The sequence below is a fragment of the Eleutherodactylus coqui genome, chromosome 9 (genome assembly GCF_035609145.1).
Source record: "Eleutherodactylus coqui strain aEleCoq1 chromosome 9, aEleCoq1.hap1, whole genome shotgun sequence".
NCBI classification, from domain to species: domain Eukaryota; kingdom Metazoa; phylum Chordata; class Amphibia; order Anura; family Eleutherodactylidae; genus Eleutherodactylus; species Eleutherodactylus coqui.
The window spans coordinates 16,547,339-16,565,101 of record NC_089845.1 but is presented as its reverse complement, the minus strand read 5'-3'; the positions used below and the strand labels follow the sequence as shown (position 1 = coordinate 16,565,101).

Sequence of the window (17,763 nt, the reverse complement as noted above, 5' to 3'; positions counted from 1 at the left end):
CATTGCACATTTTCAGCACAAATATGAACGCTTTGTTCGTATGACGATGCAGCATTTGAGATTGGCTGTCACCCAACAGTTCCCCTTCTCAGTCATCCCTGTTGCAGTCAAACCTACCTTTTCCTTCCTCATAATTGTACAAATATGTTCTGGACTGAATCTAACGATTCATTCACACAAGTGTATATCGGCCGCGCTTTCACGGCATCAGTTCAGATGGGCGTATTCCCGCAGCGTAAAAGCACCTTGCCAGCCAAGATAGCGCGTAGGAGCGCATTTCGGCCGGGGTTTTTTTTACGTCAGCCAGGAAAGACATCTTCCTGTCCAGAATACGGAGGTGGCTCCGATAGATTCCTAAGGGAACATATGGAAGCTGACGGAGAAGGGAAGTGGGAGGGACTTTAGCAGCGTGTCTGCTAAACTCCCACCCATTTCCATCCACCCCTTGCTGGCTGTTTGCAATGGTTGCTGGCAGCCAACAAGGGGTGAGGGGGGCAGAAGCTTAGCACACTATCTCCCGCACCCTTTCCTTGCCAAGAATTGGAGGAAAGGGGGAGGCAGTTTAGCAGAGTAAGGTCGCCCACCCACTGGCGTTTTTTTTTCCCTGCGAAATTCGCAGCATTTTTTTTCTGCAGGGGTCTATGGGACTTGTAATGTTAAAATCGCGATCGCGCAAAATCGCAATTTACCGCGATTCGCGATTTTGCGCAATCGCGATTTTAACATTACAAGTCCCATAGACCCCTGCAGAGAAAAAAATGCTGCCAATTTCGCAGGGAAAAAAAACGCTAGTGGGTAGGCACCCTTAAACTGTCTTTCCCCACCCGACGGCAATCGGGACTTGGGGTATGTGCACCGCACCTGGGACGTCTGAACGGGCGCATAAGCGGCTGATTTGTCCGCCTGTTCACGCGATTTTCTGTCGCGCTGTGTAAACTAGAGTAACTTGCAGCTTGGCAACAATTTAAAACATCTATAGAGGATATGTATCTATTTACGAACATTATTCTAGTTATTAAGGAATAGCTGTGATGCTTTGTTTGCAATCCACTGCCTTTGTAAAAATATTTTATTTGATACATTGTATAAGAATATATCTTTTCATTTGAATTTTGCGCAGCTTGGTAGCACTTTCTTATAGTCTGCCGGCATTTTTGTTGGTAAATTACACAAGATCTGATTGAAACGATGCCTCTGATTTTACAAAAATGATCAGGGAATAACTCTATGTTCATACCAGCATTAATAGATATGTGATTAACGGAATCATTTCTGTTAGCAGGAGTAATCTGAGTGCAAAGCTGAGGGAATTTTAGTTTCCAGGTATCCTTGCTTTTGACCTCTATTCACAGCAGTTGGCATGCAGATTTTCCCCAACTGCCCTTATTTTGCATTGCTCTCACTACTACTAGGCACATTTCCATTTATATTGATGTATTAGAGAGTTCTAATTAGTTGTATATATAACCCCTTACATCCAGAGGGGACACAGCAGGAACGGGGCACCCAGTGAGCATAAAGCTGCTCTCCCCGGACTCCCCATTTCCTGAGCTATAAGTCCCATTTCTACATTTATGGGGCTCAAAGACCATGACAGTTTCCCTTTAAATCCTGGCTTCTGCACTTGCTTCTTAAGGCCCATTTACACGGGACAAATGTCAGGCAAACGATGCCCAGCACTCGTCCCTGTGTGTACTCGCTGCCCTGCTGCTGCACAGGAGCGAGTATCACTGGCTCGCTCAGCAAGGGGGCAGGGCGGCTGGAGGGGATTTCACTCCTCCTTCTCCTCTACCACTCTCCATTCACTTAACACAGCGGCCATTCTGTACTGAGGGGCCGCTACTAAACTTAATGGAGAGAGGTGAGGGAGAATGGGGAGAGAACTCTCCTTCAGCCACCTTGCCTCCCTGCTGGCCGCTCTGTGAGTGAGCCAGTGATACTCGCTCCTGTGCAGCACAGGAGTGAGTATACACAGGGACGAGTGTTGGGCATTGTTTGCCCGACATTCATCCTTTAGCTCTAGCAAGTTCAGTACCACTTTAAAGGGGTTTCCTGGGCAAAACTAATGATGACCCATCCATAGGCTAGCTCATCCATGGTTAATCGTTAGGGACCTGCCGCAAGGGATCTCTGGCGATCACCTGATTGCCCACCACACGGAGCCTGGGATCCAGTATGCCAGGGTCCCAAGGATTACCTATTGATGACCTATCCTGAGGATAAGGGATCTACACTTTTTTGTTAATGTACAAGTATTTAAAGAGGTTTTCTGCGCAGAAAGTAATAAATCGGGCTAATGAGCTAACAGTCATGAGCAGACATTTGTGAAAGAAAGTAAGCAAATGTTATAGTATTAGTAATGTCAGTTTATATTGTACTGTAGAGAACAATAAACGCGTTACACAGTCCTCTTCTGTATCTACACTATTGTACTAGGCAGATAGTTAAAGTCCTCCTCTGTGGGTTTGTTCAATCTCGGTTGGCTTGATGTAGATGTATATTCATGAGACAGGTAATTCTTCTTGAAGTCACGTACAGTTCTGATATACAGTGCACATAGGATGGCACTTGGAAGATAGATACAGGCAGCAACAAGGCCAAATATGGCAACAGCAGCATCCCCTCCCTGCACTTCACAGTTCATCCAGGTATAACCACGGGCCGCATACAGGCGCTCCCTAGTTTTACAAGTCTCAGTAGCGTTGACTTTCTTGATAAAGTAGAGGTATAAACCAACTGCAACAATGTAACCCAAACAAGCTACAACATCAAATATCAGTTCTGTAAAAAGTAACTTCACAGATACCCTGTGTATTGGTTTCGCTCCCAAAATCAAGAAGATTATGGTTAAGACACCGAATAACAAGCTGATGGCGACTCCTACATAGACTCCTGGTGCTCTCAGTTGACTGTACTGCAGATCCACATCTCTGACTTGCTGCAGTTCTGTGCCTTCAAATGGGCTGTATGCCGAATTAATGCTGAATGAGCCAAACCCAGCAGCAGATGTATATCCACTCAGAACTGCATATGAAGCAACCACGCAGATCAGTACCAAGACACTTGCTGCTATTTCCACAAATTGCAGGACTCCTATATAAAAAATAAAACAAAAACAAATTAGTGTTGGAATATAGAGCAGAGTCATCATAAATGGCTTTAGTTATTTTAAAAGTTACAATTAACCCCTTCCCTCCACATGACGTAAGGGTACATCATGGCTGCGGGGTACTTCCCGCAACGGGACGTACCCTTACGTCATGGGGATAGCGTGAGATCAGAAGAGATCTCGTGCTATCCCGCAGCGGGAGCGGCTGTCACTGATAGCATTGGGAGAGCGATCCCCACTGTTAACCCCTTCCCTGCCGTGATCTATGTGGATCGCGGCATGGGAGGGGGTTCACAGAGGGAACCCTTCATGGGGCTCTTGCGATGTAATTGCAGAGAGCCCAGCTGGTTGCCATGGTAACAGGATGCCACCTACAGGCATCCTGTATTACCAGTGCCTATGATCGCTATAACAAGCGATAAGGCATTGCAGGAGAGAAGTCCTGCAATGCCTTATCATAGCGATAATCTGTGCTACGGTGTAAGTCCCACAGAGGGACACAAATGGTGTAAAAAAAGATCAAAACAATGTACAAAAAATAAAAATGTATGAAAACCTCTTTCTTGTGCTTTTTCTCATATTAGCATAAAAAAATTGAAACCCCACATATTTGGTATTGTCGTGTCCGTAACGACACGTACAATAAGTTGAACATGCTTTTTATTCCGCTCGGCAAAAAGCGTTAACTGAGGCAAAAGGCTAATTTTTAGCATTTTGCCTCCCAAAAAACGCAATAAAAGTGATCAAAAAAGCCGTATGTACCTTAAAATGGTACGAATAAAAACTACAGCTCGTGTCGCCAAAAACAAGCCCTCACAGAGCTTCGTTCATGGAAAAATAAAAAAAGTTATAGGACTTATGCAGCGATTTAGAAAAAAAAAATTTCCATAAAAAGGGTTTTTATTGCAGAAAATTGGAAACACTTAAAAAATATATACGAATTTTGGCATTGTTGTAATCCTGCTGACACGCAGAAAAAAATGTTTTGTATCATTTATGCAGCATGATTAACGCTTTAAAAAAAAAATCTATGGCAGAATTGATGCTTTTTTTCTCCCTGCGATCATAAAAAAAAAATAATAAAAGTTTTACAATGTAGTCTAAGTACCCAAAAATGGTACCAATAAAAACTACAGTTCACCATGCAAAAAACAAGCCCTCATACGGCCGCGTCGACGGAAAAATAAAAAAGCCATGGCTTTTGAAAAATGGATATTAAAATCCGCCAAAAATCGTTGCGTCCTTAAGCCCAAAATACGCCGTGTCCTTAAGGGGTTAATTCCTATATTATAAAATCACACTTTTTTACAGTCTCATGCTTCTTGTGATTGGCAAATTTGTAACATTATGAAGCTAGTCATGCAGTTATTTGGATTTATTCAGATAATCTGCTATTTGGCTGAAGTAGCAGGATCACATGGAAGCCTGTAAAATAAATCCTTCTTGGACATACGATAAATTTTAAGGCTATAGTTGTTGGCATACATATAGCTAGCCAATATTCTCACCAGCAGTAATATTATTGGCTTTCCTTTTTTTTTTTTAAAAAAAAAACGATTTAGATAAATTGAGTAAAAAAACGGATTTGTTTATCTCAGTTTGATTTCAGTTTCTCTCCACTAAAACCCAACGCAGGTGTGAAAGCAGCCTTAGGCACCCTGCACACGGGTGGAAATTCCACGGCGGGATTTTCCGCAAAATTTCCACCCGTGGTAGCTGCCATAGAATTGTGTTAGAAAACACAATCCTATGGAGACGGCCGTGATTTGTCCGCGTTTACTCACGCATGGCAAACAAATCGCGGCATGCTGTATTTCTGTGCGGGGCTCGCAGCCGACACATCAAAGAGCCGGAGCTGCGGGAGAGGCGAGTGCCGCGCTGGTCCCTGCAGGGGCTCGGGTCGTGTCCCGCTGCAAGAATTCTCGCAGCGGGATCTGACCTGGCCGTCTGCAGGCAGCCTAAATGCAGGAGGCCAGAATGTGTATGCCAATTATCTTTCCTCTATACTCATGTGTGACGGCAACAGAAACTTCTTGCTGCAAAAAAGTTGCAAAAACAAAATGTTGAGCTGAAAAATAAACAAATGTTTCAACCTGCTAAACCTGTTTGTGGACTTCAGTCTTGTTTTCCATCTTGAACAGGTGTTTATTTTGTTCTTGATTTGAACCATAAAGCTTTAAAATAATAGTATCAATAGCATAAACCCTCCAGAGCAAGAGAGCTGATAGAGTAGGGATTACAAGAGAAAATCTCCATCCGAGTGTAAAGCCAACCTGCCAGGTCTCTTATGCTGCGGCAAGGGGGATAGTGATATGCAAAACAAGTGGACTCTCTGCCCTCCAGCTGCTGATAGACAGATTTCTCCCTATGCATAGTAATATGGAGAAACCTGCCAGCAACTGTAGGGAATGGGGCGCTTGCTTATCATGCATATCAGTGGGCTCCTTGTGTTAGCATTGGCTGCACCATGCACAGTTATACAAACTACTTCATGTTACCTGCTAGGAGACAGACTGCTGACATAAGGGTCTCTGTCATTATATTATACTGTCTCTATAGAAAGCAGCATAAGATACCTGGCAGGGTCCTTTAATGCAGAAGAAGGCAGCCTTAGGCCGGCATCAGACAGGCGTAAGCGCATTTGCATGCATGAGCACAGCGTTTTTGAGGAATGAACAGTCCTTTTTTGAGCGCACAAAGGCGTATTTTAATGTACTTTTTCCACGCGCAAGGAGTGTGCATTTGCGTGTGTCAAAAAGATAGGCTAATAAGTTCCAGATTTGTTCTTTTTCCTGCGAAAGGCAGTGTTTCACACATCTCTTAGCTTGCATTAGCAAATCCCTATTGACTTCTATGGGGACTTTGATGCACAGGAAAATAGAGAATGCAGGGTTTTTTTGCAGACCAAAATGCATAGGAAAAACATGTGCACGTGAGCGAACCCGGCCTTAGTGAGGTGGAGATCTAATGAAGTAATACAGAAATGACTAGGTCTACCATCATTAAAGCATCACAACTGCGTTTAGATCACAGACTGCACTTACACAAGGCGTTTATCATTTGAGGAGCACTCTGGCTTCGACAAATCCACATGTGAAAACAGCGTTAGGCTTAAACACATGGCAGGTATGAGAGCTTTACTAGGCCCTGGACTATCATAGTAACTCATTGGCACCCCATAATCATGTCTTGGGCTGATGGGATGAGGGAGGGAGCCCCCTCCTCTAATGACTTAGATACCACAGTCAGCATTGTCTGTGGCATCTAAAAACTAAAATGGAGAATCAGCACCCTCTTCCACCACTTCTGTGCAGATGATCGCTGGATCGCCAACCTGTAAATCTCAAACTGTATATTGTGACGGTAATGGAGTTTATGGGTCTGATAGTCCCCAACATGTGACGTACGGCACCCAGGGGCAGACAGCAAAGTTCTAATTATTTCCAGTTTCCCGGATCCTGTACTTGTGCAATATAAAGCCCAAATTGCACCCTTCACGGCTGAGCACACCCCCAACACACTTTGCTGCCACCAGTGACCGTTTCTGACCCATATATCAGCCACCTTGGTTTCCACCAGCCAACACATGACTAACACACTTCGGGGTAAGAACGACTAAAGAAAGAGTAAAGCTTTATTCTAAAAAGGATTAGCAGTGCCAAGATAAAAAATATACAAAAGGAAATATTTACAAAAGGGTCATGAGCACACAAAACAGTATGAAAACAAAATGGGATGAAATAATTGAAAATACTAGTCCATGAAGTTGTTTCACCTATTCCTACAGCGAGGAACTTGCGAAAAGGTGAAAGTCCTGCATTAAGATGCAACTCCTGAGTCTGACAATGGGGGAGGAAGATCCCCTTTTAATTTTAAAGCCCTTCTGGGTCCCACCTCTGCCATCCTCCTTATGACATCACTGAAGGCTGACTAAGTAGATGTGCAGATCTTCTAGATGGAAACCCAATTTAACATTTTGACCATATTTCCCTAGAAGGCACTTCAATGGGGAAGCTATATATGCCAAGTTTCATATCATGAATTACCTATAAGTGGATACCAAACATGATATGTGACAGATGATTAGCTTGGCAGGCATGCGATTCCATGGGTTCCAGGGGGTCGCACAGTGATAAGAGTGAATGCAATGTATCTGTGGTACACTCACGGTTCCAAAAATACAACCACTGCTGTGACCTTTGAATGCCCATAATGCCCTGTTATTAAGTTTTCTTTTTCCCATCTCAAGTGGAGGGAAATCGCAGTCAGCAAGTGTGGAGGATGTGTTTTGGAGGGACACGGAGACTATGGGTTCTCCTGCAAATGGCCAATTTCATTATCACTACAACAAAGGGCTTTTTTGCTGGTCCCAAAAGGAGCAAATTGGATCAAAGCCCCCTCTGGCACAGGTGTGTAAAGCAGTTGTATGAATATTGATGAGCTTTGTTTGACATGAAATACACTTAGACATCTGTCTATATCAACTTAGCTTTTCCCAGACCATAAAGGTGGCAGATTAAGGCCTCATGTCCACGGGGAAAATCAAGCCCGCTACGGATTCTCCCTGGAGAATCCATAGCGGGTCCCTCCTGCCCCGCGGACATGAGGCATAAAAATAAGAATTAACTCACCTCTCGCCCGCTCCGGATCTTCCCTTCGCCGCGGCTTCATCTTCTCTCCGTCGCGGCCGGATCATCTTTCTTCAGCCCGGCGGATGAACAGGGCACGTCGGTTGCATGCCCCGCGCATGCGCTGGCCCGAAGAAAAAATATCCTGCCGCGACGGAGAGAAGATGAAGCCGCGGCGAAGGGAAGATCCGGAGCGGGTGAGTAAATTCCGATTTTTGTCTCCCGCGGATCCGGACGGCTTCCATAGGCTTCAATAGAAGCCAGCGGAAGCCGTCTCCGTGGGAGACCCGCACGAAAATGAAGCATGGTCCAGATTTTTTCATGCTCCATTTTAAAAAAAAAACAAACTTTTATTGACCATCTGCAGGTATTTATCTACCCGCGGGTGGTCAATAGATCCCTATGGGATGCGGATCCGCGGGCAGGAGAAGAGTTAAAATCCGCTGCGGATTTTAATTCTTCTTTTGTCCGTGGACATGAGGCCTAACTCACCAAGATGGGTGGCGATCTACCAGTATAATTTCATCATATATAATTAATCGCAGCACTACAGGATCCTTAGACATAAATCAGCAGGTACATCAACAGGTAATGTGATATTTCGGCAGACAATACAAGATTTCTCAAACATCTTGCTTCATATTATTCCTTTTAGCTCCAAATGTGGAAACAACCAAAACCCTGCTGAGACCTATTGGTCCATTTTTCAGTAACAGAAGTGAATGTTTCCATCTAGATCTCTTTCGGGGGGATTCAGACATAATCCCTGACGGAAAGACTGCATTGAAAGAAAATCGGGCTGTGAATGCCGCCTTATCATAGTATTCTTATAAATATGATTAAAGCGTGCAGTTATTATCTGCACCGGCATATAGTAAGATGATAACATCTTTTCCTGCAGTTGCCAGTAGACAAAGCTCACTGTATAGGGATTTAGACAGATAAATAAGTAGCTCAATACTAAGTGAATAGGCAATGAACTCCCCCCTAATAACTGCAGAAAGAATATTAAAATTCAAACAAGCTATAACCAGTAACTTTTTCCATTTATTACGCACCTGTTGGGCCGACGCATATAATGGTGCTTGTATTACTGTTTTCCTTCTAGAAAGAAATATACATTTTATATTTTCATGGTGTGCATTGGGTCACATGATGCAACGTTGACCCCCGTGAGCCCTTGGTGTCTGTGTTGTAGGGAGGGGGGTCTCCATTCCCTGGCGTCACCATTGAGTGTGCATCAGTCAATGCACATCTGCTCTCCCTGCTGAATGGCTCCACAGCTCTTCCTGGCAGCATGGCGCCGCGTAGGAACACAAGAAGGGAACATTTCCACAGAGAAGAGAAGGAAAAATATGCTAGGAAGAGAGCTGACAACAATGAAAATGTAGAAAGTGCAGTCATGCTAAGGACTGCTGCAAGCTGGCTGATTTAGACACAACAATTTTCACTCAAAAATCATTGTCTGTAACTGCACTGACATTCTGTAGTTTTCGTTATCGTGTTGCGCATCGTTCAGCCTCATCAGGGATTTACAGCAGGATACAGCTGATACTATTGTTTCAGCTGTATCCCGCTCCCTGATGACAGCTGGGTATGAAGAACAGAGCGGTTCAGCTCTGTTCTCCATACCCCGCACGGAGCGCTCGGCTGTATAACAGCCGAGCGCTCCGAGCAGAGAACAGTTGGATGTAGAAGACAATTGCTACAATACAATGAATACATGTACATACATATAGCTTGCATATTGAAAGAGGTAGAGTAATGACATAAAAAAATACTAAGAAATCAAGATTTTGAGGTCCGGTAAACACACTAGCATTAGAGTTGAGGTATAGTATATACAGTTTCTATCTAAAAGAGCTAAACAACGGCCATTAACGGTCCATATTGGCAACTTTTTACTTGGGTGCCAAAAAACATGTTTTTCATTCACAATGATTTAGAAAAGGTAATTAAAATTAACCTAAAGCCTTTTATAGCTTCAGTTTCTTCTAGGGGGTCACTCACACAAGTGTATGTGCCCCATAAAATATGCAGTACACAGCAAATATGCATTTGGGGTTATTCAGATGACCATATTGATGCAGATATTATAGTGCGCACAAAAAGAGCGTGCCCATGAGATACAGTGGATTTCAACTGCTTCATTTAGACGAACGCAAAATATTCACAAAAGAAAAATACAACCTAATTGATCTTTTTCGCCCATCTCTTGTATATGGCGCATGAAAAGATAGGTCTTGACTCCGCCTTAGCGGCTCCCTGTGTGAATGGCTTTTAATACGCCAATTAACATCGTGACTCGACTGGGTCAAAAATTAATTCATGCGAATATATGGTGCATACGGGTGAACGTATAAAGGCATACAGTCATGTGAAAGTGCCCCTACATGCATACTTGCCGCATATGTTAAATCCCCATAGCCTATATTATTGCGTAATAGGCACCAAAATAGGCCATGATGCGTTTTTATTTTACACGCTTAATAAGTGCGTGAAAAAAATGCAGATGTGAGTGGTCCAATAGAAATCAATGAGCGTTTAGCGTCGCGTTATACACTGGGCACATACGCTCATGTCAGTTAGCTCTTATGCTAACAATGTCACATTGTGATATACACTGTCATTACATACTATGGTAGCACAGTATATATTGGATCCAAGTCATAGCATCAGTTTGATATGGCCTAGAAAACAATGTAAGCTCTGCCCTTAATCTGGCGTTTCCTGACTTTATCGGTATTGATATTCAGAATTTAGCTAGGGATGATGGTCTGTATTCCCGCACCGCGCTCTTTATCTTTACACTTTCAAAATCTGGTGAAGGCAATACTTTTGCTTTTCTTTGCTATTTAGTACTAGCTATTAAAGATGAGCGAGCACCAAAATGCTCGGGTGCTCGTTGCTCGAGTCGAACTTTTCGCGATGCTCGAGGGTTCATTTCGAGTAACGAACCCCATTGAAGTCAATGGGCGACTCGAGCATATTTGTATATCACCCATGCTCTGCTAAGGTTTTCATTGGTGAAAATCTGCAAAACCCAAGAAAGTGATGGAAACGACACAGAAACGGATAGGGCAGGTGAGGGGTTACATGTTGGGCTGCATCTCAAGTTCCCACGTCCCACTATTAAGCCACAATAGCGGCAAGAGTGCCCCCCCCCTAACAATTTTTACTTCAGACAAACCCTCATTAGTAAGGCACACCTTAGCTAAGCACCACACTACCTCCAACCAAGCACAAGCACTGCCTGCGGGACACACCGCTGCCTCTTCTCCTGGGTTACATGCTGCCCAACCCCCCCCCCCCCCCGCACGACCCAGTGTCCACAGCGCACACCAAAGTGTCCCTGCGCAGCCTTCAGCTGCCCTCATGCCACACGCTGGCCTCATAGCCGCACCACCCTCATGTCTATGCGTCTGCCATGAGGAGGAACCGCAGGCACACACTGCAGACGGTTGGCACGGCTAGGCAGCGACCCTCTTTAAAAGGGGCAGGGCGATAGCCCACAATGCTGTACAGAAGCAATGAGAACTCCAATCCTGTGCCACCTCTGTCAGGAGCTGCAAACGTGGGCATAGCAATGGGGAATCCATGTGCCACACAGTATTCATTCTGTCAAGGTTTCGCATAGCTCAATCCACACTGCAAGGGGAAAGCAGTCAGCGCTCTGCCCCCTACCCAAGTCAGTCAGTGCCTTTGGCCAGACAGGTCAAACACCTCAATGGGAACTAAGTTTGCACCAACAGCATAGGTGGGTCCTAGGAAACCCAAGACATGAACCAAAATTTGATCTGAGCGGCCAAACATGGCAGACTTGCACCGCGCCCACGACATAGGCCTCGGCCCACAGCTTCAGCAATCCTAGGCAGGAAGCGGACTTTCACTGCACCCAGGACATAGGCCTCTGCACAAACCCTCAGCAATCGCGTTTCTACAGCGGACTCCAATGCTAGCGTAGCTGTGCACGTCTCATTAGCTCTGTATTGCTCCTGTAGTTTGTCCCAATGCAGTGCCCCGGATAGTAGAACTAACGGCTGATTAAATACAGGTGGGCTTCGGCCCACACTGCATGCCCCAGTCAGACCGTGTTTTTTTTTTATAAGTATACACAGGCAGGTACAACTCCCTAATGTGAAGTCCGTGTGGACCGACAGCATGGGAGGGTCCCAGGAAGCCACCGGCGGTACATAAATATATCCCATTGCATTGCCCAGCACAGCTGAGGTAACGTCAGATTAAATGCAGGTGGGCTTCGGCCCACACTGCATGCCCCAGTCAGACTGGGGTTTTTATAAGTCAACACGGGCAGGTACAACTCCCTAATGTGCAGTCCGTGTGGACCGACAGCATCGGTGGCTCCCTGGAACCCACCGGCGTTACAAAAATATATCCCACTGCAGTGCCCTGGACAGCAGAGCTAACGTCTGATTAAATACAGGTGGGCTTCGGCCCAAACTGCATGCCCCAGTCAGACTAGAGTTTTTATGAGTATACACAGGCAGGTACATCTCCCTAATGTAAAGTCTGTGTGGACCGACAGCATGGGAGGGTCCCAGGAAGCCACCGGCGGTACATAAACAAATCCCATTGCATTGCCCAGCACTGCTGAGGTAACGTCAGATTAAATGCAGGTGGGCTTCGGCCCACACTGCATGCCCCAGTCTGACCGGGGTTTTTAATACATAGACACAGGCAGGTATAAATCCCCTATGTGAAGTCCGTGTGGACCGACAGCATGGGTGGCTCCCTGGAACCCACCGGCGGTACATAAATAGATCCCATTGCAGTGCCCTGGACAGCAGAGCTAACGACAGATGAAATACAGGTGGGCTTCGACCAAGAATGTTTTCATTGTTGGAGGAGGAGGAGGATGGGGAAGTTTTTGAGGCAGTATGTGTCCTGTCCCCGTGTCCGTGGTTATATGCACCTTCCCAGTGACCGTGTCTCTGAAAAGTTGTCGCGCCTGTGGAACCTAGTAGCGCGGCCTCACCACCATCATGTCTTTGGGAAGCCTCCGTTTCCACTACCCTGTAACATTGCAGTAGCAGCAGTATAGGCAGAGCCGAGAATAGTAACATTTCAGCGGTAAGAGTATGCACAAACCCCTGTAACATTTCATTGGCAGCAGTGAGGACAGACACCACTAACATTTCGTTTGCAGCAGTATACACAGACCCCAGTAACATTTCAGTAGTATCAGTATAGACAGACCCCAGTAACAGTTCAGTAGTATAAGTCTAGACAGACCCCAGTAACATTTCAGTTCCAGCAGTATTGACAGACCCCAGTAACAGTAACGTTGAAGCAGTATGGGCAAAGCAGCAGATTCACATTTCCCTTGCAGCAGTGTACTGAGAGCACTGCATTTGTAACATTTCAGTAGTAGCAGTATAGTCAGACCCCAGCTACACTTACATAGAAGCAGTATGGGCAAAGCAGCAGATTCACATTTCCCTGGCAGCAGTGTAGAGAAAACAAAGTATTTGTAACATTTCAGTAGTAGCAGTATAGTCAGACCCCAGTAACAGTTACGTAGAAGCAGTATGGGCAAAGCAGCAGATTCACATTTCCCTGGCAGGAGTGTAGGGAGAGCATTGTATTGGTAAGATTTCAGTAGTAGCAGTGTAGACAGGCCGCAGTAATATTAACGTAGAAGCAGTCGGGGCAAAGCAGCAGATTCACATTTCCCTGGCAGCAGTGTAGGGAGAGCACAGCATTTGTAACATTTCAGTAGTAGCAGTATAGTCAGACCCCAGTAACAGTAACGTAGAAGCAGTATGGGCAAAGCAGCAGATTCACATTTTCCCGGCAGCAGTGTAGGGCGAGCACAGCATTTGTAACATATCAGTAGTAGCAGTATAGTCAGACCCCAGTAACAGTAACGTAGAAGCAGTGTGGGCAAAGCAGCAGATTCACATTTCCCTGGCAGCAGTGTAGGGAGAGCATAGTATTGATAAGATTTCAGTAGTAGCAGTATAGACAGGCCCCAGTAACATTAACGTAGAAGCAGTATGGGCAGAGCCCACTATTAGTTACATTTGTGTTATAGCAGTATAGACCTGCCCCAGTAACATTTCCGTTGAAGCATTATGGGCAGAGCCCAGTATTAGTAAAATTACAGTAGTAACAGTATACACCAACCAAGGTAACATTTCAGGAGCAGAAGTATCGGCAGACCGAAGTAACATTTCTGTTGCTGACGTATAGTCAGACCCCTGTAGCATTACTGTGGCAGAAGTATAGGTAGGCAGAACAGAGTTACATTTCTGTAGCAAAAGTGTAGGCCAACCCCAGACACAGTGGTGTACCATGAGTGCAGGCGAAGCCCATAAAAATTACTTGGATTACATTGTAGGTGAGGGCCTGAAAAATTGGTGTACCGACGGTACAAATGTACCCCAAAAAAATTGCCCATGCCCAACTCAAAGGGCAGGTGAAACCCATTAATCGCTTAGCGTACTGTGGCTTAATTTTTAACTAGGCCTGGAGGCAGCCCAGTCTAAAAAACAATTGGTTCAGGTGGAAGTTTCAATGCTTTAATGAGAATTGAAACAGATAAATATTATTTAGAAAAGTTATATGAGCCTTTTGGCCCACAGAAAAAATTGCCCGTTCGCGGTGATTACGAGAGGTTTCAGGAGGAGGAGCCGGAGGAGGAGGACGAATATCATACACAGATTGACAAAGGTCTTTAGGTAGCGCTGCTGTCGGCTGGTGGAGAAGAGAAGTCTGGGGAAATCCAAGCTTTGTTCATCTTTATGAGTGTAAGCCTGTCGGCGCTGTCAGTGGACAGGCGGGTACGCTTGTCCGTGATGATTCCCCCAGCTGCACTAAACACCCTCTCTGACAAGACGCTAGCCACAGGGGCATACAGCGCGAGTTCGGGCCACGTGTCCAGCTTTGACACCCAGTAGTTGTACAGAGCTGAGGCGTCACGGAGGACGGTGGTACGATCTGCTGTGTACTCCCTCACCATCTTCTTACAGTGCTCCCTCCGACTCAGCCTGGACTGGGGAGGTGTGAGACAGTCTTGCTGGGGAGCCATAAAGCTAGCAAAGGCCTTGGAGAGTAGTCCCCTGCCTGCGCTGAACATGCTGCCTGATCTCCGCGCCTCCCCTTCTACTTGGCCCTCGGAACTGCGCCTTCTGCCACTAGCGCTGTCAGATGGGAAGTTTACCATCAGTTTGTCCACCAGGGCCCTGGCAGATATCTGCCATCCAGGCCCACTCCTCTGTAAAGAATTGAGGAGGCTGACTCCCACTTCACCGCCCATGTTGGAGTTGGTATTCCACGATAGCTCTACGCTGCTCATACAGCCGGGACAACATGTGAAGCGTAGTGTTCCACCGTGTGGGCACGTCCCAACAGTCGGTGCACTGGCAGATTAAACCAATGTTGCAGGGTCCGCAGGGTGGCAGCGTCTGTCTTGGACTTGCGGAAATGTGCGCTGAGCCGGCGCACCTTTCCGAGCAGGTCTGACAAGCGTGGGTAGCTTTTCAGAAAGCGCTGAACCACCAAATTAAAGACGTGGGCCAGGCATGGCACGTGCGTGAGACTGCCGAGCTGCAGAGCCGCCACCAGGTTACAGCCATTGTCACACACGACCATGCCCAGTTAGAGGCTCAGTGGCGAAAGCCAGCGGTCGGTCTGCTCTGTCAGACCATGCAACAGTTCGTGGGCCATGTGCCTCTTCTCTCCTAAGCTGAGTATTTTCAGCACAGCCTGCTGATGCTTGCCCACCGCTGTGCTGCCGCGCTGCGCGACACCGACTGCTGGCGACGTGCTGCTGCTGACAAGTCTTGATTGCGAGGTAGAGGTTGCATTGGAGGAGGAAGGTTTAGTGGAGGTGGCATACACCGCCGCAGATACCAGCACCGATCTGGGGCCCGCAATTCTGGGGGGTGGGTAGTACATGAGCGGTCCAGGCTCTGACTCGGTCCCAGCCTCCACTAAATTCACCCAATGTGCCATCAGGGAGATATAGTGGCCCTGCCCGCCTGTGCTTGTCCACATGTCCGTTGTTAAGTGGACCTTGTCAGTAACCGAGTTGGTGAGGGCGCGTACGATGTTGCGTGAGATGTGGTCGTGCAGGGCTGGGACGGCACACCCTGAAAAATAGTAGCGACTGGGGACAGAGTAGCGCGGGGCTGCCGCCGCCATCATGTTTTTGAACACCTCAGTTTCCACCAGCCTGTAGGGGAGCATCTCCAGGCTGATCAATTAGGCTATGTGGACATTTAAAGCTTGAGCGTGCGGGTGCGTGGCGGCGTATTTGTGCTTTCGCTCCAACGATTCTCTTAGCGACAGCTGGACGCTGCGCTGAGAGACATTGCTGGATGGGGCCGAGGACAGCGGAGGTGAGGGTGTGGGTCCAGGCCAGGAGATGGTCATGCCTGTGTCGTGAGAGGTGGGTTGGATCTCAGTGGCAGGTTGGGGCCCATGGGGAGAGGCAGTGGCGCAAGCTGGAGGCGGTGAACGGCCTTCGTCCCACCTTGTGGGGTGCTTGGCCATCATATGCCTGCGCATGCTGGTGGTGGTAAGGCTGGTGGTGGTGGCTCCCCGGCTGATCTTGGCGCGACAAAGGTTGCACACCACTGTTCGTCGGTCGTCCGCCGTCTCAGTGAAAAACTGCCACACCTTAGAGCACCTTGGCCTCTGCACGGTGGCTTGGCGCGAGGGGGTGCTTTGGGAAACTGCTGGTGGATTATTCGCTCTTTCCCTGCCTCTACCCCTGGCCACCCCACTGCCTCTTCCAACCTGTCCTGCGGCTGCACTTGCCTCCCCCTCTGAAGACCTGTCCTCAGTTGGCTTATCACACCAGGTGGGGTCAGTCACCTCATCATCCAGCGCCCCTTCCTCCGAATCCTCTGTGCGCTCCTACCTCGGACTTACTGCCCTCACTACTACCTCACTGATAGACAACTGTGTCTCATCGTCATCGTCCTCCTCAACCACTGAAAGCTCTTGAGACAGTTGCCGGAAGTCCCCAGCCTCATCCCCTGGACCCCGGGAACCTTCCAAAGGTTGGGCATATGTCACAACAAACTCCTCCAGTAGGAGAGGAACCATTGTTGCCCAATCTGGGCAGGGGCCCGAGAACAGTTCCTGGGAGTCTGCCTGCTCCTCAGAATGTGTCATTTTCATCGAGTGAGGAGGCTGGGAGGAAGGAGGAGCAGCAGCCAGAGGATTCAGAGTTGCAGCAGTGGATGGCGTAGAAGACTGGGTGGTCGATAGATTGCTGGATGCACTTTCTGCCATCCACGACAGGACCTGCTCACACTGCTCATTTTTTAATAAACTTCTATAAATCACCCAAAAATTGCGATATGAAGCTGGGACCCCAGAAACTGTCCTCTCTCCTACTCCCACAGCAGCCGGCTGCGATTCACCTGGACCAGGAACTCGTCCTATGCCCACACCCTCACTTGAGACTCCGCGTCCTCGACCACATCCACGTCCTCTGCCCCTACCCCTACGCATGCTGGATTAAGAATCGAGCAGAGACAGAGCGGTGTAAAAATGTTTGTGAATTATTGCCGCGCAGTTGGTGACTGCCAGCAGTAATATAACGCAAAATGAAGCCAGAGATAAATTATAAGGAAGGCTGCACTTAGGCCTTGCTGTGAACTATGCAGTTTGGATGGACGTGAAGTCCCACAGGCCACGCAGGCAAATGCACTGGGTCACCGGTAGCCGTAAAAAAGGAATTTTAAAAAAAATCTCCTTATTTTTCTATGCAATGCAGGCTGAGGCTATGCAGTGTGTATTGCACTTTCAATCTATGGGCGTCTGGCAGGCCGTGCACTTGTGAGACAGCACACGTATAACACAGAGCGTTGTAGAAAATGTGTGGTTTCTTGGCGTACACTTAGAGGCAGACTGCAGTGAGGCAACGCAAAGTGCGGAGAGAAAAATGTTTAAATGAAGGCTGCACGCAGGCTCTGCTGTGAACTATGCAGTTTGGATGGACGTGAAGTCCCACAGGCCACGCAGGCAAATGCACTGGGTCACCGGTAGCCG

General features: G+C 47.1%; 1 protein-coding gene across 2 annotated transcripts in view; it reads right to left on the bottom strand.

Moving 5' to 3' along the window:
• Positions 1-718: 718 nt before the first annotated feature.
• The window catches only part of LOC136578950 (MARVEL domain-containing protein 3-like), a 35,609-nt gene continuing 18,564 nt past the window's right edge, over positions 719-17,763 (bottom strand). For both annotated transcript variants that reach the window (XM_066579165.1, XM_066579166.1), the window contains exon 4: positions 719-3,093. In XM_066579165.1, coding sequence (XP_066435262.1) covers positions 2,420-3,093 — 674 coding nt within the window. In that variant the 3' untranslated portion in view covers positions 719-2,419. The remainder of the gene's footprint in view (positions 3,094-17,763) is intronic.